Source organism: Oenanthe melanoleuca, chromosome 1A (assembly GCF_029582105.1).
Source record: "Oenanthe melanoleuca isolate GR-GAL-2019-014 chromosome 1A, OMel1.0, whole genome shotgun sequence".
In the NCBI taxonomy this organism is placed as follows: Eukaryota; Metazoa; Chordata; class Aves; order Passeriformes; family Muscicapidae; genus Oenanthe; species Oenanthe melanoleuca.
In genome coordinates, this window is record NC_079334.1 from 61,346,630 (window position 1) to 61,369,826 (window position 23,197).

Below are 23,197 nucleotides of genomic sequence, written 5' to 3' on the forward strand. Positions count from 1 at the left end.
CTTGGAAACCATGCTGCTTCTCATTTTCCTCCTGCACTGGAATACTCATGAGTGGTGCCCAGGGATTTCTTAGTCTCTACATTTCATGCATTAGCCCGCTCAAATGGAGACTGTTTAGTTAGCAGCACATAGATGGGAATGGCTGCACAGTCTAACATTACTAGGAACCAGTTATATCATGTTCCCAGCTGGCATTTACTTTAGAGCAGGGTAGCAATAACCAACTTTAATGAACAACTGTTAAAAAAATAATGAAAAATGTTTGCAGGTGGATGGAACAAGGAATGTATACTGGAAAAATATTGGAACAATTTAATAATGATGAACTGTTTATTTTTGTCTTGGTTTAGTGTGGTGGGTTTTTTTTTTCAAATACTATTGATTTTTTTAGGAGAGAGGGAAAACTGAAGATCCTCTTTACACTGGTGAGAGTTTGTTTCAGCTGAAATATAGAATAGGTCTCCTGGGTACTAATGGCTATTAAAGACCTGAAGTTACTTTTTGCAAATTAACCTTCATGTTTTGCCCAAATTTCTACATTTCACTTACCTAAAATTTACTTCCTAGCTATGGTGTCAGAAACGTTTTCTTCTCCCACACTTTGCGAAATATCTGTTTAGTGTTTCTGATGGAGAGATAACGTTTCCCTCCTGTATGTAAGCATCTAAATTACTCTTCTCAGCCTTTTTTTTTACTTTCCTGATAGCTAATTTGAATTACTAATTATAACATTGCATTTTAATGAATGCTGGGGAATTCTTTTGCATAGCTGCCCTGTTAAATCTTAGACACACCATGGTCACTTACGAGGACAAACATTCTGTCACGTGAAGGGCCAAGAGCAGCTAAGTTACAGGAAATTATTTTGTTTTGGGTCATAATTTTGCCATAAAAAATGAGGTTTTTTTTGGCAAAGAGGAGTTATTTTTAGGCAAAGAACCAGCAGTGAATCACACACCCTCTGCAATACACACCCTGCAGAAAAGGGTTGAAGTAAATGCAACATCATAATCAGTAATGCAATGTGGCTGTGAGGCAGGTACAAGGAAGCAGAGAAAGAAGGCTGCTCATGTTCAGGATGCAGGAATGCGAATTTTAGCTTCACCCTGAGTTGTGTGTAAGTAGAAGACTGAAGTAGAAATTAGTCATTGGCTTTGAATGCTCAATTTGTACCATTTTCTATTGTGTTATCACACCCAGTGGCTCTAACAGGGCCCTGATTGAAAACAAATGATCATACTCACTCTATTCTTTATTAGAAAGAAATATACATGGAGTGAAAATTATAGTGACAGGAAGTGGGCTCAAGAAAGCAAAGATGTTTTAAAGACATGAAATCTAAGCCAAGGGAAGTAAGATAATCATATTTGTGACGGACTGAGTGAAAAAAGAAAAAGGAATGTGAAAAGCTAGAAGCTGTTGACTTTGTGCAGTTGCATTCCGGGTATACCACGTAATACTGGCTTGTCATCATTCTCTTCTTTATTGTATATTAAAGTAAATAGTACAGCTATTCGCTTGAGAGTAGCTCTGCCACAAATTCAAGTTGCTCCAGGCACTAATTTATACACTGGCCCTTTACACACACTCTTTTTATCCTTTCTGTTTGTACAGGGTACAAGTTGGAGCAAGATGTGGATGTCTTTCCTGTTTTTCCTGTTAAAAAGTGTGTGTCCCCAGGTTAGCTCATCACCTGGGATCATTATGGGCTTCTAAGATCAGGAAATGAGGCACTTAGGACTAAATTTTTGTTGCTGTTTATTTTGAATAGCTTAATTTTTAAATGCAACGTAAATAGAACAAGGGCAGACAGTAGGCAAGGCCTTAGGCTAACAATATGGACAAAGGCCTGAAGAAACCAATGTACCTTGTTCTGTGTCATTTCCTGAATACTTCTGAGATAAGAGAATCTCCAGTTTTATGAAACTATTGCTGGATTTGAAGTTGTAATACATTGCCAGAAAGTTACATGTAAGGATGTTAAAGATAAGGTGGCTATACTTAAACAGAGGTGTAGGGAAAGAAGAATCTGTTTCTTCCTAATTTAGTCTCACAAAACATCTTCTTGCCTTTTTTGTGAGGGTAAAGTAATAGCAATTAACATACTTAATTTAATTAGATAAGTTAAATCAATTAGATAAATTCAATCAATTGCATTAGTTCAATTAGATTGACACAGTCCAGTTGCTCCATATTTACATATTCCATGAAATGAAGTATTACCAATTCAGAAACAATTAATTTATTTAAATCTTTTTGTTCTGGCCAGGAATTTAATTTTATTCAGACAGATCTCTTTAGCTGAAATATCACCTTAGGGTCTAGACCTGTGGCTGTTCATTGTTCTCCAGCTCCCATGCACAGTAAAGCTGGGTGACAGACATTCCCTGGCAGAAAAACTGGTGCAAGGAGTTATTTATTCCTGCTCTCACTTAGCTCTCAGCTGTGCTTGTGTGACCACCAGTGTGGCCAGTCCGCAAACTGGGTGATTAAAATGCCTCCACCAAGATGTGAGGAAGAAAAACACTCAGCAGGTCCTACAGGGGCATAAAGTAGCTCTTGTGACACCTGAATCTTGGTTTACACCTTGGGACACTTGGGTCAACTGTACTAAAAGTAAACCAGAATTACTTCAACCTGGAAATAAATAGCATAAAACAAATGCCTATCATAGGTGCTGCAAGGAGGAAAAAAAGAAAAGCAGAGAACTGGTAAATTATTTACAGTGAATGCACATCTCATTGAACTTGTTATGTGGCACCTACCTACTAAAAGTGAAGCTGTCAGCAGTTTGGGATCATAAGGGCTTTTCCCCCGCCCATTTTCAAAATGTGATTCTTCCATTCTAAAAATGTTGTCCTGTGAAATAAAAAAAAAAAAAAAAAAATTAAAAGAAGGAAAAAGCAATATTATTTGATGAAAGAACACTAAGAAGTAATTTGAACTAAAAAGAGTGCAGTAGGGTTTGTGGCTTCAGGGAAGTCAAATTGCACTAGGGGAGGATCTGGTAAAAGTGCCCATCTCCTAATCAGTATGTGCTGAATGCTGGTTAAAGGCAAAAATACACATAAACAGTTTGTGTCTCTTCTGTTCCACTTCACATATAATTTATTTTCATATTAATGGTCATGGGTTTATGGAATTATTTTTTCTTTCACTGAGAATACATCTGAGTAATAGTAACTGAAGAAGCAGGAATTTGAAACTTTTATCTGAAAAAAGATAAAATCTATTTTTTATTATTATTTTCTGAAATGTGCCTCCACTGTAGATTAGTATATAACATGAAGCTAAATTCTGCTTTTCCTAGTCTGAGTGTTAGTAACTTACTATTTTATATACATCCTTAAATTGTTGTTATTGTTATTGTTATTGCTATTGTTATATTTTTAAAAATTATTATTATTATTATTATCATTATTATTATTATTACTACTATTCGGTACCTTGCGATTAAATTTTTAAAATATACAGGCTGAGGGCAAGTCATAGGGGAATATAAACCAAGATTAAAAAGGGCCTCAGTCAACACCAAGTCAAATGAAGGTAAATAAATCCAAAGCAATGGGCTTTTCAGTACATTTAATTAATTTTAACTGGGGGACCAAGTCTGCCAATCAATTTGAATAGTGTGTTTATCTTACCTTTTCCATTGAGGATAAAACTAGAAGAATAGATGCTTTTTGCACAGAAGTCTTCAACATTCACAGAAGACTTGTGAAGACCTCAGCAAAACCTGCAATTTCCATTCCCCACCTGCACTGTGGTTAATTTGTACTGACACCTAATTAAGCCAAGGAGCCCCAAAGAGAAGAAATCGACCTCCACCTTGGCAGCAGCATCCTCCTTGGCACCCTGCCTTCTCTATATTGCTCATCCACACTGAATCCAGGCATGGGCCAAGCTAGTGATCAAGCAATAATTCCAAATGGTCTTATTTTAAACCCACTGTGTCCATGATTCTGTAAGTCACAGGCTACAGATTTTATTTCAGGCTTGTTCAATTACATCAAGCAAGCACATATCTCTCTGCATTTATTACATGCTTTCAAAAGAACATGAGATGGATTTCACCTTTCCTTCCATTCACTAAGGAAAACATGAAGGGAAAATGAACTGTTAGGACAGCCATCCATGGCTTACTGCACTGTAAAATAAAAAGTTGGACACAGCTTCGTGAAGTTTGGTCCCAGAATTCAAGTTCAATCTCCTAAGGCATGTTCTTGTACATGTAGCCTGCCTGATTATGTTTATAAAGTCATCCTGTATCTGCAGTATCTGACACAGTATTACATTTCTCTCTTTATTGTTGTCTTTCTTTCTGGTTCTTAATAATCCAGACACATTCATTGCTTCTCTCCAGTTTTCTAACTTTGCTCCTTCTAACCAGAGATGAATAAATAATCCAACATTTCTGGAATTCCACGGTAGGGTCCATATCCAGATCTTGTACAATAAATAAAAGTAGTAAATTGACGAGAATGCTAAATCCCAACTGCAATAATAGAATGTAGCACTAATGCTACAAGCTATTATTGAAAAATCTATGTTTTCTTGGCATTTCTTCTTAGTAGATTATTATTGCTCAACCTGCACACCAATGGATATCTGATAAGGCTACAGAGTCAGTTGTATGACAGTTAAAGCAGAATATATTCCCAAAATAATCCCACGTGTCATTATAAGACAAATAGGAAACAGATGTGGAAAGTGATTTGGTGTAGGAAGGATCTGATTTTTGACTGCATTCTTCTGGTTTATGTCACTGTAACTCTACTGATATTGGTGTGCAGAAGGCAAGAACAAGTGGAGACCCAGGTCAATGTAAGTCAGAGATGATCTACCCTTCTCTTTGTGTTTCTGGTATAAAACATTAGAAATAAGAGGCCTGAAAGGGAAATCCCACAGTGTTTTCACATTTCAGTTAAAAAGCAATGAAGAGACATGTACTGTAAGTTTCCAAATTTATGGGTGAGTAATAATGACAATAAATACATCACTGTTAAGTGCCAAATAAATGTATCATGGTTAGTCTGAGGCCCCAGGCAATTCTGATAAACATGCTGTAGGAAGTCTAACCTGTCACAAACAGGGCAACTTGCCCAAACAGCATTTTGGGTGCTGAAATCAAACTACATCTATCTACAAACCAACAGAGCATACAGGCAACAGATGAATAAACTCTTTTCTACATACCACTCGCCATTTTAAAAGCCTAGGAAGCAATATGACTTGTGATAAGTATTTGATCACACCAGTCACTTGTCTGCAGCATTTCCACCAAAATTTAATCAGTCTGCCTGGAAACGTTCTGCTCAGAGATTTAGGGGGTCTTTGGACTATGTGAGTGTGGCCCTCTTTTGCACAGTATTACAGACAAGAGCTGTCAGATGGAAAGAATACACATTGTTTTCAGAAAAATTCTGTTCAGTTAATAATTTTGCTGCTTCTTGGGTTTTGCAGTTAATTGAAAGCAAAGAATGGTACTGCAGTGAGTCAGCAAATGCCTGAGCCATAACAGCAAAACTCTCTGTTTTAAACAAATGCTCAATGCTGCAAAGTTTTATGAGGGCTATTACAGAATCAAGGACAGGAATTCATGACAAAGCAAGATTGCCAGGTGGAAGAAAAGTTTCTAGAAATGCAAAAAGAAAGGAAAAAAAATTCAAAGAAAGGCTTTTGTAACTCAGTAATTAGTTCAATTTATTGTCGAAACCCTTTCATCAGTTGCACTGGCAGCCCAAAAGGACATTACAATATACTTCAAACCTTTTTTACAGATCCTTGTAGTTAAAACCTTGCTGTAGCATGTTTTATGGGTTATTAAACACTAAGTTTATATCTCATTGATGCTTCTTTATAATCCATAGTAAAACCACTGAAAATGAGACTGTTTAGGTCTTGAAATTCCACAAACCCATAAAGACAACAACTGACTGAGGGCTCATAGTATAACATGAATAGTTTCACCTAGTAAATGCCTTGCATGGTAGGAGATAATGCTTCTGGCTCCTTAAAACACATGTTTTCCTGTAGCAGATAGTGTGATAGATGGCAAGACTTAGCCAAAAAGAACTACAGTTCAGTCCTAGAAATGAAGGAAAAAATTGTTGCTATCCCCCATGATCTGCCACTTCCAGCTCCAGAGTCTCACTTTCAGTTGAAACACATCTGCAACAATGTGCCATAGCATGAGACTGAGTGATGACAAGACATTGCCATCTGACTAGACATTTCATATCTTGCTATTGACCAGCTTCAGTCAGCCAGGGAGCCAATAAAACACAATGCTATATGTACATAAACATAACAAGTCTATACCTATTCATACATACATATATATATATACACCCAGTATGATAACTTCTTAAACAATTTTTTTGTAGGTCTGCCTGTTGCTAGCCCATCCAGTACTGTCTCAACATAACAAAGATAAACTTACATTAGCTGTTATTGGTAAATATATATTTTATCTTTAGTATTACTGCCTGGCAGGTGAACATGTGGCCAGTGAGGAAGCACCAACCTACCATCCCAAGTCTGGACAGTGCTGACTGCTGAATGTCAGGAGGATTTTTTCCAAAACTTTTCTGGCAATTCTCACAGAAATCATGCCAGAACTGCAGAGACTAATGCAATGAAACCACTGCTAGTCAATAATTAATAAATACAGTGCAAGCAAATAATCTGAAGAGATTTTGCTGATGGACTGTGTACAGCTACTAGGGAGTTACCACTGGTTTAAATTAGTAGGGATAGAATGATAGCAGTGAAGCTCCCCAGCTATTCTAGTGGAATGAATTCATATCCTTACTCTTGTAACCCCCAAACCATAAATAGAAAGGAGCACATCTCCAGAGTATCTTTCAGGGACTGATTTCTACAAGAAGCTGCTGAACAAAGAATGGTCCAGAAATGCAATGTGCCAAGAGCCTTAGGAACTATCACAATCTTTGTTTAATAAAAAGGTAGAGTTGACCTTAGCTGTGAAAATTTTTGATATTGACATTCTCCTTGCTATTTACACAGACTCTGTTATGCTATGGTGAAGTATTTTATAAAGCAAACTGATCAAGGGGAAAAAAAAAAAAAAAAATAGACAAACCCCAAAAGTAACACCTCTGACCAAAAACTACTGAAAAAATAGCTCCAAAAGACTTCCAGAGTGCCTGGAGTATAACAATACATCCATTGTGCACTGGAGGACTTTAAAGCAAGTGGCAATATCTCTTAAATGGTAAGAGGTTGCTGGCATGGAAGTATTTTGTTCTCTGTATTACTCAGTATTGGAAACTACAGAAAGCAAAGCTCCACTTCCCACTCAAGGGAAAAACTTTCAGACTTGTTAAGGTTTGGATTTATGCCCTCTACATAGAATCATTAGCTGGGGGCCTGAATTTGCTGCTCTGGTCACAGCAGAAGGCTTCAGGCTCCTCTGAACAAGGAGTCAGTGCAGCTCAGAACTTCCCAAGGGCAAGACCTTGTCATTGACCACAGAGGAACCTTCACATTAATTTAGGTCTGAGCTAATCTTTCTGAAATGAACACTGCAGAGGCAGCTGACTGGAGACACCTGACTCTGCAAAACAGAAATTTGATGATTTGTGCTCTTTGGGGTTTTTTTCTCTCTTTTTTTTTTTTTTTTTTTTTTTTTTTTTTTTTTTTTTTTTCTCCTGCCTTCCAGTATATTAATATCAGTGAATTTTTGATTTGCCTCTTGCCCATACTACTTTCTGTGCACACATTTTATAATGTCACATCAAAGCTATTTCAGCAAGTCTTTAAAGTAAATTTCACTCTGTGAGAATTGATTTATTTATGAATTATGTTACTTTTCAAGAATCATTTTAAGTGAAACAACTGTGCAGGATATGGCTATGTTGTTATTGTTATTATATTTCCTATTTCACACTTAATCTATTGAGTCATGAAAACTGTTAAATATGAGGACTTTGGTTTCAGGTTTGGGAATCAAGCTGTTATGGAACTTTTAATGAGAAACTTTTATTAAATTTGTCCCCATGGAATGCTTGATTTAAAAAAAAAAGTGCAAGTGCAAATAAATATAATGTGAGAAATTATGCAAAAAATACAAATATTAAAACAAATGTAAATGTTGAGGCAAGTGGTAACCATTAGGGAAATAGGTGAAAAGTGATTGAAGCAATAATGCAACTGCCTTTAAATCATTAATTATTAGAAGAAAAAAAAAAAAAAAAAGAGAAAAGAGAAAAGAAAAAAAAGAGAAAAGAGAAAAGAGAAAAGAGAAAAGAGAAAAGAGAAAAGAGAAAAGAGAAAAGAGAAAAGAGAAAAGAGAAAAGAGAAAAGAGAAAAGAGAAAAGGAAATAAGTGCACACAGTGGGCTTCTGACTTTTAGTCTTCAGGCTCCATGTGCTACAGGGTTTTACCTGCACACATCTGGAAGACACTGGGCTCTGCAACACCTCTATTACATTTTGTTTTTCCAACTTGAGGCTTAGCAGAATTGAGTTATGAAAATCAGTTTTAAAATCCTATGGGAAATCACTCTAAGTGACAGATCTTTAGTGAAATGGTGTTCCCAAAGAAAGGATTCCAGCTTCTGTAGGAGCTGGAACTGAAACTTTCTGGGAAGGCTGTGCTGTACTGTGCCAAAGGGCACAGAGAAGGAACTTAGTGGAGGAATATTTACCAGCAAAACTGATCATGATCTATGAAGATCTGCCCACCTCTCTGTGCCTCCCTCAGGCAGTTTGCTCAGTTTCCTGATCACCCCAAGACCTCTCAAACATTCTCTGCATAAATCTGTGTGCTCTTCTTCAGACTCAAGAGATATTCTGTCTCCTGCACTTGTAGATAGTCACTGACATTCTGGTGCCTGAAAAATCTTACTTTTGATATGAAGATAAAAGAGGTGTTGTGAGGATGACCAGCTCCACACTTTATTTCTGTAGATTAATGAAAGAAAAACATGGCTCTTGGTTTCTGTTTCTTCTTTTATCCCTATACATCACCTCTGCTGGAAAGTTTTCCTAGCTTGTAGTCTTCTAAAGAAGCTTAAAAATGCAGTAGACAAGTTTTGAAAACCTGACTCCCTAGGCTGAATTTGGACAACTCACCCTCTCAATAACTTTCAGTCAATTATGAAACATCCCACATAACTTTGCCTTCTTCTGAAATTAAATCTATTAATATTTATTAATTTACACATTTACAAAAGGGGAAATGTTATCTATCTATCTATCTATCTATCTATCTATCTATCTATCTATCTATCTATCTATCTATAATCCAATGAATTTAATGGAAGGGAAAGCAGCCAACTGGTCTGTTCAGGAACAGCTGGTTCAATCTATTCATTATTCCTAGCTCATGATCAGTAAGTACTTGTGCTTCTGCTTCTGACTGGGAGAGAAACCAAGTGTCAATGTCAAATGGTGAAGACTTGTTCACACCTGAACATACTAGTCTGCATACTAATACTGGTATTTATATGAATAATAGCCTCTTTCAAATCACTGTGCAACATATGTAAATAAAAGGAGGGCAGGCACAGTCAAACTAAGCAGCTGTTCAAAAAAGATATGTATGTTTGTGAACTTGCTTTTGCAATATTTCACAAACCAAATTCACCAGACTTACCAGACTTTCCTGCAAGAGCTTTTTGGGTTTGGTTTTGTTTTTCCCTGATGATGTCACTTACTTTTTTGCACCAGTTTTAAAGATCTGCCTATTTTGGATAACATGTTCTAATTCTACAGAAAACAAGTGAGCAGACATCCGTTTCATTTTAGTGTCATTATACTATTTATTGCTTTAGAAATTCTTGCAAATATGGAGTGATTAGCAAAAACAAAACAACTCAAAACAAACCAAACATGCAGTTAACATAAATGACATGTTAACCTTGACTGATTAGTAAAGACACCAAAAATGTCATCCCAATGGCATACCAGACACGAGATACCATCAAGGATATTGAACAATTCTCAGAGGACACTGAGAATTAGAATGCCTTTGTATTGCAACTTTCCGGGTTGTCAAGTGTAATACATCACCTAAGATGACTGTCTGGCTCATATAGGATGACCTCTGGAAATACAACCACCATACAATGACTGTCTGTTCTACTCAAGTTATTAAGTGGTCTGCATATGTAAGAAATAAGATATACAAACCTAAAATCAGTACATGTAACTGAACTACATTACCTAAAAGTCTCCATTCTTTAAGTGTTCTTATTATTACCCCCAACATATTTTCCATTAAAAATATTTGGAACAGACTCTAATTGCTTTAGCAGGTTCTACTATTATGTTAAATAAATTATTGGGCCATACTCTATTACATGATTGTACAAGTTTTCTATGGTTATTTTTAGCATTCAAGACCATTTCTTTCCCCCTTTGTCTTCTGGATTTCCTGTATGTTATTAGACTGTGGTGAGGTCAGGCATCAGAGGAAATAACAGCAGTGCTGACTCCTAGACCCAATGTTTTATGAATTACTGAGCATCAGTGATGTAATGGCAGTAAATCTAACCCAGCCTCAGTCTTGTGTCCTGCTGTAAATAAATGAAGTTAGCAAAGGTGTTATTTTATTCAAGAGCCTTCCTGATGAGAACAAAAATGTTTCCCCCAGGGGATTGTTTGTAAAATTGCTTCTGTAATTAGGGTGCTGTTTAACAGGAGAAGGGTTCTCCAGTTTTCCTGGGGAACTCTCATGTCTGAGTCAAGGATATCTTATTTGCAACACAAAAACAACTGCAAATTGGGGAAGTAACATACAGAAAGGATTTAGTCAAGTGGCATTAACATATAAGCATATGGCCAAGATTTTCTAATTTCCCAAGTGATTTTGCACACTCACAAGTTGGGCACCCAATTTAAAACTTGCTCAAGGGCTCTGATTTTCAGCAAATACTTTCTTGGGCAATTTAAAATTCTGATACTTGGAGCTGTTAGTCACTTCTGAAAATGAAGGCATATGTCTGCACTGCTTTTTATCCTATCTGTCTTTTAATTCCCAGGAAGAAGTCTCTAATATGAACACATGACCTAAATTAAAGGCTTCAAAAATCTGACTGTAAATGACTGACAGAACAAGGAGCAGGCCTAGAAAAATACAGTTAATTCTTTTTCTCTAAAATAATTTCAGAGAATTTGTGAAAGTAACAAAGGGGCAACTACTGCAACAACTATAAAGCTTTGTTTTTGTCTCAAAGATACTGCAATCTATTTGCAGCATTTCATGCAGAGGTCCCTGTGAATTGTCAGATCTCAACCAGTGTTTGATACATATTCAGATTTTTTAAAAGACATAAACAAAGTCTGGAATACAGAAGTTGAAATTCTGACCCGTTGGGCAATTTTGCTTTTCCTGAGGCAAAGCTTAGATCTGAAATCTCTGCAACAAGCACTACTCTTTCCTCTTTGTTCCCTCCACATGCTTTCAGTGTTACAGCACCCAGCCTTTTTGCAGCCTCATTTCATTTTTCTTCATTAGCAAGTAATAATATCGTCAAAATTTAATAACTGGTATTGCATTAGAGAACAATGGATTTGGAAAGGTAACTTCTTTTGTGCACATGGAGACATAACTAACAGTAGACATAATTATAACCTCTCTCTGTGACAAGTTGCAATTATTCCTCATGGCACTGTATCTAAGAGCAGTGCATTTCTTGTACTGGTTGGGATGGTTTTTTATTAAAAAAGTCAAGAATGTTTGATATTCTTTTCCCAGTGCAACAAAAACTTCGCTGACACAGTAACAGATGGATTTAAGTGGTTTTGATTCAGGGTGACTGAAATAAGTACATTACAATTCACTTCTTTATTCATTATCTTTCCTGCTTTTCTAGCACCCAGGAGTCCCCAGAAGGGGAGAGAGTCAGTGACACTGGCAAGAATATTTGATACACTCAGCTCATATATCGATATGATATGAGATATATTTATGTATATTTATAAATAGGATTGCACAGTGTCAGCAGGGCTAATCAGCATCCACCCAGGTAACCCAATTACTGATATTTGTACTTTTGAAGAAGAAATGCAGCCTTTCATTTAGCAGAACTTTGGCTCAAAATCCTGGCTCATTATATAGTATGATGTAGTGTAGCACAGTATAGCTTAGTATGGTTCAGTACAGCATAACTTTGACTTTGTTGGTGAAAACAAACTGACAAACACACCAGCCATTCATTTGTCTTTTTTTTTTTTTTTTTTTTGACAAAGAAAGCTGGCATTCAGATTACCTCATTTTTCACCCCCCACCACCGGATCACAGACATGGTGAGGAGCAGTCGTGGTCCTGAACTGAGTTATGCAGGACCTGTGTTCTGCTGCTCTGCACAGGGTTAAGCACCATAGCACTGAACACCACAGGCTGGTGCCATCCCAGATGTGCTGTGATCCCTGAGACCTTCATGGGCATCTTCCCTGGCCCTGCTCTCAGAGCTTCAGCATGGAGCCCACTGAAGGCACAGAAAGATTCCCTCCAAGTTCAGTGAACGCCAGAGGAATCTTTCTCATATCCCTTGCCATGTTTACATGTTAACTCGAGGTCACAGCAAATCCTTCCAAATGACTATGAATTGAAACAGTTGTTCTCCATCACCACCAATTTAAAAGGTTTGAACTGATGAATATACGATTTCTAAACCTGCATCTGTACCACTACTCTTCTGCTTTTTGTCATCATTAAAGTCATATGTGTTCTTAGTCCATACCAATTACTTGTTTTACAATGCAAGTTTGATTTGCATTTATTCAGATAAATGTTAAATGTTTAACTGCATGTAGCTGTTCATTCTTGGAATGTATAATTACACACAAACACATACATCCACAAACAGAAATAATAAGACCTGAAATATCGATCATTTCACCTGCTGTACCAAATCATCCTTTTAATTTGTTATTCATGAGCAAAGGCAACTTTAGACAATGATCTGGGTTCCCTCCTCAGCAATGCTTGTGCAACCCCAGTAAAAGCAAACTAAACTAAAGAACAAAGTCAGCTTTGAAGATTATCAAGAAGAACAAATCATCAGAAGGATCCATATGTTTTTGGCATATCCACAGCATAGGTATAACTTCTAAATTATTTGGTTGCTTCTTGACTTAGTTTTACAACTAGACTGTTTCCTTATTCTAACTTAGCCTTGAATCTGGAAATTTTGGACCTAATTGGTAGGTTAAAAACACATGCCTTTGTATTTATTTAATAAAATCTTCTCAGACCATCTGCAAGATAATGCTGCTCAGTTTTGTATCACCTTAGATGTAAACATTTCAACAGCAGAAGGTGTTTGTGCTGTTTGAGGCACCTTCTGAAGTCTGCTAAGCTTATCTTCTCTTTAGAGATGAAACTTTGTTTAGCTCAGATTTGAACACTGATTACAGGCCCCTTGAGAAACAGGAGATAGTTTTGAAACATTGTCAACCATAACTGGTTCCTGAAATGTAAGTCCCTTGAAGGTGAAGAACTCAGAGATAATGCCTTGTAGGAAAAGTGATCAAAATCTTGGAAGGTGCTGGAGATCCCTTGTAAGACAAGTCTCACAAGGCCAGAAAAGTCCACTGGGGCCACACTGTACATTTAGAGATGCACAGAAAAAGTGTGGGTAGGAAGTGCATCTTTCCCCATTCCTTTTGTATGAAAGCATTAAAATCAACACAAATGGAATTTGAAATATAATAGCCCAGCTGCCTTCCTGTTTCAGGAGGTGTTAGCGGTAGCAGAGAAGTTAAATTGCAAGATTGGCATTTTATTCTCATATCAGTAACTAAAAATCTTCCCCAGAAGCCTTTCAGGCCAGGGCACTCTCCTCTCATGTTTCATTGTTTTTATTCAGCTAGAATAGACCAGAACAACTTGTGCACTTTATGCAAAGCTGTGCTCATGGTTTCCTTCTGTATCTTTTCACAGAAATCAATCCTAGAAACACTAGTGGAGTACATATTTTATACATCAAATTCAAGGTCTTAAAGTTGTGACTACTTTTTAAAAATATTATTTTTTTATATTTTTATTTTAATGAATGATGTCAGGGCCCGCTAACAGACAGTAAAAGCAAATTTCATATACAAGTTTTTAGGAATGAAATAAAGAACAAAACCAGCAGTGTCTTTATGCCTCTTTAAATGCATGACACTCCTGCATTTTCAGTACTGCATGAAGTTACAGTCCTGTAACTCAGAAAACATACCCATTGAAGGAAATAAAAAGAAAAGAAGAGTATTCTTAGGTTTTTTTCCAAAATGAGAAACTGGCAGGCAGAAGGTTCAAAATAAAATAAAGGGATGTTCCTCCCATGCTGCAATTTGTAGGGTTTGGGATGTTGTGGATACTTAAAAGATATATGAGCTCATTTCTAATTTATCAGAACCAAGTCATTGAAAAGCATTAAACACAGAGATTCCAGCCCTGGTTCAGGAAATCCCTGAACAAGCAGTGCTGGAGCCTGGGAGACGATATCACTAAGCAGTGCTGCCTGCTCACCACTCATTCTCCTCCACTGACATTCATTATGGGACCTGGTGAGAACCAAGGTCCTGGGCTAAATGAGCCTTTGGTCTGAACAGATTGGACTGTTCTTATGAAATGAGGCGGAGAGAAATTAGGTAATTTAGCCAGGAAATCTATGCCAAAGCAAAAAGCTAATGTTCTAGTTGCTGAGCCTTGCCCAGTGCCATAAACAAAAGTATACAGTCCTGCCTCAAATCCCAGTCAAGCAAACGGTAACTGGGCTTACTCAGCACATGCAAAGCTATGCACAATGTGCCAAGTAAAATTGGTAAGGACCACTTGTGTTGGGGAGAGTACATCAGCTTTTGTGCCCAGTTAGCCTTTAGTCTCCCTGTGCTTCCCAAGGAATATCTCTGTTGGGCTCCCCATGCAAGGACAAATTGCCATATGCAAATTGCCACTTGCTTTCTATTCACAAGAGTTTTACAAGAGCTAGCAGCGGAAGAAAAAAAATCTCTCTCACAGGTTTCCTGCTCTAAAGCAATTTAATTAACCAAACTATCACATAAACAAAGAGTTAAAAGAAATAAGTCATTTAGCTTAGAATAATGATCAAATACTGCATACAACAACATTTTGTAGAGACAAATTTGGTTGTTTTTTTCCACTGACTTTTATGATTCATATACAGCCAGTAGAGATTCACATGACAATATTATTCTAAATGTTGCCATCACTTTGCTTATTAAATGCTTATTAAAATAATCTAATCTATTTAAACATATTGTAGGGAAGAAGAGCTGATATGTAATTATCTCTCTCCCTAAACTGTTCTTTGATTTGGTTTCAGGGTTCACTGATCCACCCAGTTTTTGTGTTAATAGCCAGCACTGATGTCACTGGGAGAAACAGAACGGAAGATAGAGGTGGAGGTTGAATTTGAAGATAAATTTAATAAAAACATTAGAAACCACTGGATAAGAAAAGCAAACAAACATCCAACAAGTCCACCTCTGGTTTCATAACTTCCTTGCTTCTTGATGTATCATAATATCCTTCCTTTCCCTTTTTAATCATGCAAACTAACAGCTGTCTTTTTAAACAATTTTAGACTCGACTTCAAGTGCCTCACTCGATACCATATGTCACACATTTCCTCTCTTTTTTTTTTGTAAAATGGCTTCAGATAGAATGTTCTAACCTTATTTTCCTGCTGTCTGGATTTTGTCTGTTGCTATTCAGAAGCCTCTTTCTATCTCAAACGTCACTCATTTTAAGTCGTCTCATCAAATTTTGGTCACAGGTTTTAAATTCTGCACTGTTAATCTTCTTAACCAATATAAGAAGTTAAAAACTAATTTACTACAGATTGCACTGTGATGAGGATACTCACTTACAGAGCAGCTAAAGTAGAAGATTACTGGTAGAAAATTAATAACTGCAAGTTGCAAACAGAAAATGAAGTAAAAAGAACAGGGCACAAACAGACCAGGCTTTCTTACAATGGCCATATGCTTTTTTCTTTCTGCTGCATTCCCACCTTTTGACTGCTGTCTACCTTGCCATCACATCAGTTTTTAGCTATTTATATGATCTTCAGCATGGGGATTCGATCTACTGTCTTAAGTGACAGTTTCTGTGGAAGAACTCTAAAGATTTCAAGTACATTTACATGTCAAGAGTACGAATGTTAAAATCTAAGTTTGACAGAATACCTAAGTCCTTGCTGTTTTCAGATGGCTGGTGTAAATTGTTTTAAGATGGACAATAATTTACCCCAAGTCTTGTACAATTAAATTGTAACTGAAATTTCATACTGCTTCCTGAGTTCCCTTCTTGGATTCAATATGTATAATTTTATTCTTTCTAGTTCAGAGAAATATAAATCGATACCCAAGAACTTTTCTGAAATGCAGTGCTTCTGAGTGCCTGCCTCATTTTATTTTATTATTTTTATTTCATGGTCATGAACATCTCAAGAGCAATGGTAGATGTGAAGGAAAAGCACTATTTCTGAAGATGCAGAATTCTCTACATTGCCTAAGGATAAGGCTGGATGACTATATGAACTGAGTGTTTCAAGCGAATTAAATCAGGTAAAATTATTTCTATCCTCTGAAAGAAGACGTAATCTAAGTCTGTGGGAATAAACTGCCTTAACATCAGGAAAGGGCAAAATATGGAACATTTCCAATCCTCCAACATATTTCCCTGCTGCCATCTATTCATCTTTCTCACGGTCTTTTTCCCTCAATTTCATGACCTGTGTTCTCTGGCACTATAAGCAACCCCAAATCTTTCTCCTTTTGCTGTTCAGAGTGCCCTGCCTATGATGTTACCTACTGAGAACCTATAAAACTCAAAATCAAGTTGTTCTTTTGAAGAATCTAAAGGCTGAAACTTGTCAGTGTCAGTTTTACTTCACATATATGAGCAATCTCCCTGCAAACATTGTAATAATTTCCTCAAGTTCCTTTTGAATGAGGTTTTGAGACTGCTTTTTATAAAATCAGCTTGCTGGACACTTAACTGCAGAGGTAATTAATGCTCTAATTTGACATTGGCACATAAAGCCTAATGCTAGCTCTACAGAAAACAAAAAGTAGTCTGTGATGACAGAGCATCAGAGATTCTGCTTTAAAAGACACTTTAAAAGCAAATATATGTTTTCATATTCATTGTCTTCAACTGCTCACTGAAATATCTTGAAAAAATATTGCAATCTCTTTTTAATGAAATAATCTGAAAGTTTAGCTATTGCAATTAAATTCAGTATTACGTTTCATTCCTTCACCTATGCAATGAGAGTGGTAGCTATTTATGCTTCCTCTTACATCTCATCTCACTTCTTACCAGATGGCTACTACATTTAAAATCTTCCTTACATCAAGCATGAACCTCCAAATCTAACCTTTTTTTCCCTCCATTTAAAAAGCTGTCTTCTACTACAAGATCATTTCTCCTTTTCAGATGAAGACTTTGGGTTTGGGTGCAGTTGCAGCTGCTGTTGCAGTTTATCACACCGTTTTTTTTGGAAATTTACTTGACTTTGTGAGCCTGGAGGAGACTAAGTGATTTAGAAGCATCAGCCTCAAAAGAGAAAAAAAGCAGGGAAGCTTGGGCGACCCACCACAGTTATTCAACTACTGCTCCAGCTTAACTCTTGCAGTAATTGAAATCCTAGTTAGTCCCAAAGTATGTTGATTTTGTTTCTTTCAAAGTTTTAGGAGGGTTAATCAGACAAAAAAAAAAAAAAAAATTCTAGGCGTAAGTTTAAAAACACCCCACTTCATTTGGGAACTTTTCCACTAAAGAAATCATTCTGGACTGGGATTTGATTCCTCTTATTCAAATGGGTCATGTGTCAGTAGGTCATTACTCCATATTAGTAAAATGCCAGGCTTTTTGTGAGCAACTGAAATCTCCAGCTTTCTTTACGATCTTCTATTATCTGTTTTAAACTATTTCCTTATTTATTATCTTTAATACCCCATGAAATACATTGACTGTAAAAATAATATCTAAGTCACTAAGTGTTATCTAAACTACTTGCTACAATGTCAGCTAAAAGAAAACATATTTTTAAGGGATTCTGTATCATCTTTTTACAAAAAAAAAAAAAGTAGATATTTTCCTTTATTTTCTTTTAGTCCTCTCTTAAAGACTTTTATTTTGTGGTTCTGATATGTGACTGTTTTTATAATGTCAAGAAAGTACCTTGAGTTAAAAAATTTATTGTGCTATAATCTTTGTACAGCAAGATTTAGCATTTCTGCATTAACCACCCTTTACACTGTAGTCTTACTATCTCCCTTTGAGGTAATCCTTTTTACAGAGGGTCATGGCTTTTCACTGTCTGTATGAAAACACATTTGCACAAAGAAATAAAAGCCAAATTCACAAACCTACAAATGACAAGCAGAAAGGGCTTGTATTCCAGCTTGCTTTCCTGAAAATCCTTTGAAAGGCTAAACAGCCTTTTCAGGGCAAACACTAATCTGCAGACTCGTATCCCTATGTTTGGATGTAATGAGATTCCAGTAAACACATGCACTCTGTGTCGACACAGTGAGCTCAGTTCAAGAGCCGCTTATTTTCAGCTACTTTCAGGCAGCTAGGACCAGATCTGAAATGCTACTTTAACTGAAATGAGAATGCCTGTGCAGGGATTTGCACTGAATTCGTGAGACATTCACAAGTTTCCTTATGGACAAGGCTAAAGTCATGCAGAGAGCTCTTTCACCATCAAAGCTTCCACTTTGTTGACCAAACTCTCATTTTTCAGTTTCCTTTCTTGAGTGAGGTTAAACAAACTCAATTTTACCCATTAATTTTCTGTTTATCCCCACCAGTCTTTAAGAGAACACGTAAATCTCGTACTTGAGTCTGAATCATTTACTCTTATACCTGTTGGAAAAATGTGGCCTTTTTCTGTTTTAAATAGCAGTAAATTTCTTTCAAGGCCAGGCTGAATGGGAAATTTAGCAACTTGGTTCAAAGGAAGGTGCCATGGCATGGGGGCTGGAACCAGATGATATTTAAGACCACTTCCAACCCAAACCATTATATGAGAAATGATGTCAAATTTTTCCATATTCTAAATTCAGTATGACTTTCACAGATTTTTAGATAGGAATCAAAACGAATGGTCTAGACTATCCAGACTTCAAGAGATTTGTTCTTTGGTAGATTTTCCAGAAAAAGACCCTTGATACAGCAACAGTAAGTTGATGAAGACCTACTTTTCCATTACTCCCACACTTAAATAATGAAATGAGATCCCTGTTTCTTATAACAAAAGAACAACAAAATGCATAAACAGAAAGGTTTGTTAAAACAGAATAAAATAAATTGTTATTCAGAGTAAATGAAGTTAAGCACCTCAACCAGCTATAACTAAATTAAATATGCCACCATGACTATTGTTGATATACCACCTTCATGACCATTGATGCTTAGCCAAACAGAAAATGAAACTTGGATCAAGTAAAGGCAAAAAACAACAGTGCTATTGCTCTGCAGCTTTCTGCTATTTGACACATGGTTTGTATTGTAGGTGCACGAATATCTTTTACTAAACCCTTTGCAAGCTTGCAAATAAACACTGGCTACACAGAGTAATGTTGATTTATACAAATACCAAATGCTTTCAGGTTCCATATTTCAAAAAAGCTGGAAGCATAGATGAAATGATCAGTCATTGCTTTGAAAAAGTAATCAATGCCATTTGTTTTTTCTGATTACACACTAACGGGTTTGTAATTAAAAAAACAAAAACAAAAAAAACCAAAAAACCCCAAAAACACAAAAAAACTAAAAACAAAACAAAACAAAAAAAACCAAACCAAAAAAAACAACAAAAAAAACCCATACCTCAGGGAAAAGAACTCACTGGTAGATAATCTTCCTCTCTTACACTGTTTGTTTTCTAATTCCCCTCCTCTCTTACATTGTTTGTATTCTAATCCCTCTTCTAAAACTGTCTCCAGGTTTTGAATCAGGCTGAATCAATCAGTATATTTTTGCTGTGCCTTAGAGGTAAAAATTTGTATTATCTGAGAAGCTACAGCACAGAGAACTGACTAATTTTCTGAGAATCTGAGTATTAAGACATTTTTTTCACTCCCACATATGATAACTCTGTGTAGGCTTGGCCCATAAGTGTGCAGAGGAGCATCTGAAGATTATCTGGTGGACAAATAGTTCCACCACTTCTAGTCACCTTCTCCAGGGACTCTCTTAGGCCTGGGGACACAGGACCATTTTCACATGACAATCACTGAAGCTTCAACTTTTAAGAAATCTGAATTGCAGAGAGCAAAACCAATTAAGGCCAAACAACTTGCCCTGGGCAGAAGCCTGAGAATTGGAGAAGAGCCCCTAACACTGTTGTCATCCTCAACCAAAATGTACAGCAGTTTTCTGCATCAAGGTGTCACCACTGTTAATTATCTCACTGGCTAAAAAAAAATAAATCAGAACATGAAAAAATTTCAGATTTCTATCATGAATTCTTCATGCTTTTCTTTCCTGCTGCTAATACTTTCCGAGCTGAGTTGTGAATAAAGTTTTCTGCAACATAATGCTTTTTTAAAAAAAAATTTCTTTTTTGTTTCATCAGAAGACATAATTATGCAAAACATTTACATAGTAAACTTAAGGTATGTTAATAATGTCATTGCCTGGAGTAAAGCCAATGTTTCAGGAGGGCAGCAGAGATCTGAACCTTACATCTTGCTTACATATGAAAAGGTCTCAGATGAAGGATCTATTTATATAGTGGATTGTTTCTCTTTAAACAAAGCAAAAAAAGCAGATTGTACTGCTTTATTTATATTTGTCACTGCCAGTTTACATAATGCTAGGAAATTATTTTTTAAGTCAGGATCTGTCACTGATGTGGCCCATGTCATATTTCTACTTTAAGAGGTGGCGAAAAATGTTTATATCCACATCAAGCCGCTTGCTCAACTTTTCTGGTGTGGTTTATATTAAATACAGAAGAAGGCAGCAACTTAGTAATCCATGAAAGCATCCTTGTGATGAGTCAGACAGAGCTGTTAGCAAAACTCAAGCCATTTGGTACCAGGTTTTAACTTCATGTAGCAGCAGAGGTGTGAAAAAGACCAAGTGAATTTCAATACTTCTCTCATCAGAGTGTTGCTATTTGAGCTTTGCACTTATGCAGCACATGGAACATCACTGTGAGAATTTTGACATTCCATTTCCCTTCATCAGTCTTGCCACTGCTCTTTCTAGCATGCATCAGCTTTATTCTACATATAAGAACAACCAAGATTGTTTTAGACTTAATAGCAAATGGATATATCTTCAAGTCCTCTGACCAATTGTATATTTGTATGCCTGATATTCTGCACATATAATAATTACTACAAGATTGATATTTAATTTATTTAATTAATTTCATTGTAAAGGCATATTTGAAGCCATGCTACTGAAGGATTTCTTCAAGGTAACCATTTAACAGCTAAGTAACCTTTAATTACTTGACATACTGATACACATCTAAGACAGATACTGTGACATCTGAGCACTTTAACCTAAAGGTAGTTATTAGCACTCCCATGCAAAATTCATTATGGATCATATTTCATTAATGGAGGGTATTGTGTTCTCATCTGATTATGTACTTGCAAACATTTATTAATACATCTCTCTGAGTGTGACCATGCAACATGGTGGAATGCATAGATTTCCATAAATCAAGAAGCATTTCTTAACTAAACTACATACAATCATAGAGGAGAGAAGTTGTACAATAGTCCAGTTCTTCTGGACCTATCTGATATGAACACTAAACAGGAAGTTGCTTAGGGATGGACAACGTGTACAATTACGATTAGCAGTGCAATATTTGAAACTGAAATAATTAACATGCAAATTAATGCTGCACTGCAAGAATCACTAGCTGTGATTTATATCACTACAGGTGAGAAGACAGTCCAGACTTGTAGATGACTGCAAATGTACACAAATTAGAATAGATTAGATGACATAGCAAGTCATCGCCAATTCTAATAGGTGTGAATTCATCATGATAACATTTATTTATTCTGCACAACACTTCTTTTTAGCTAAGCTTTCCAATGGTGACTGGTTTTTTTCATCCAAATGTTTCTCACAATATTTTCTGACTCACTGAGCTACAGAAAGAAATTTTAAAAACAAAGCTTTCTTCTGCGAAAAAAATAAAAATAACCATATGTGAATTGTCTACAGCAAATAACACAGAAGCTGACGAGAAAGAAAAAGCGAGCATTGACTGGTCGTTCCTTGAGTTCCCAAGAAATGTTGCAAAGTTACTCACCCTTTTCCAATGAAATGAGTTTCTTAGGAAATAACTAATTTAATCCAAGTCCACAGAGGCATGAACGAGTCAGAGGCATGCATTTCATCTGAGTCAGGTCATACTCATTAAATTATTTTTCTTACATGAACGAGGGAGAGGTGAAGGAAGGAACAGAAGGGCACAGAACACTTCCTTCACAGGAATGGTATTTGAGGGAAGAAGCAGGCATTCTATATGGTTTATGCTCAGGAGCTCCAAGAGAAGCCGGCACATTTCCAGACTTACCAAGTGCCATAAACAGAAAACAAGTTGTTACAAGATATATAAACTGGAACTCAGCATGAATGGAAGAGTAAACATTTTTTTTCTAAGTGACTTCCAGTAGGTTTATTCTTAGATTTTGAGAACAGGAAGAGTTGCTGCAATCACTTAGTCTGATTTCCAGCATCACACAAGCTGTAGGCATATGGGACAAGCACAAATATTTAAAACACTGCCTGTTTCAGTACTATTCTAAATTTCACACAGCATTTCAGCACTAAATTGATTAACTCTTCAGGGTAGAAGATATATGGACTAAGGCAAGAGGGAGATAATTATTTATGTCTATACACTGCTTTTGTATCTGTTATTTTTAGATTATTCTATGCACAGTCCCATGTTCCTTCCATGCACAAATTAAAGTGTTTGTCTAAGCCATGACCTGCTACTTAGGCAGCATTTTCTTCCTGCTGACAGGTAGTATTGCAGCAATCAAGCATTCATTCCTATACCTGGCGTCTGTACTCACAAGAATATTGTTTAAGAAGGATGAAGCATTTTTTTCTCTTGTAAGACTTTTGAGATCTTGAAATAGGAAACGTTAGTTTACTTGTGTCATCTTATGCCGGCAAAACACATGATGCAAAAACGATGAAAGATAAAGAAATATAT

The 23,197-nt window shown here is 36.4% G+C and overlaps 1 protein-coding gene across 1 annotated transcript in view; it reads right to left on the bottom strand.

The window, feature by feature from the left end:
* The window catches only part of SEMA3A (semaphorin 3A), a 163,370-nt gene that overhangs the window by 63,219 nt on the left and 76,954 nt on the right, over window positions 1–23,197 (bottom strand). Inside the window, exon 5 of the mRNA XM_056481990.1 lies at window positions 2,766–2,859. Coding sequence (XP_056337965.1) covers window positions 2,766–2,859 — 94 coding nt within the window. The remainder of the gene's footprint in view (window positions 1–2,765; window positions 2,860–23,197) is intronic.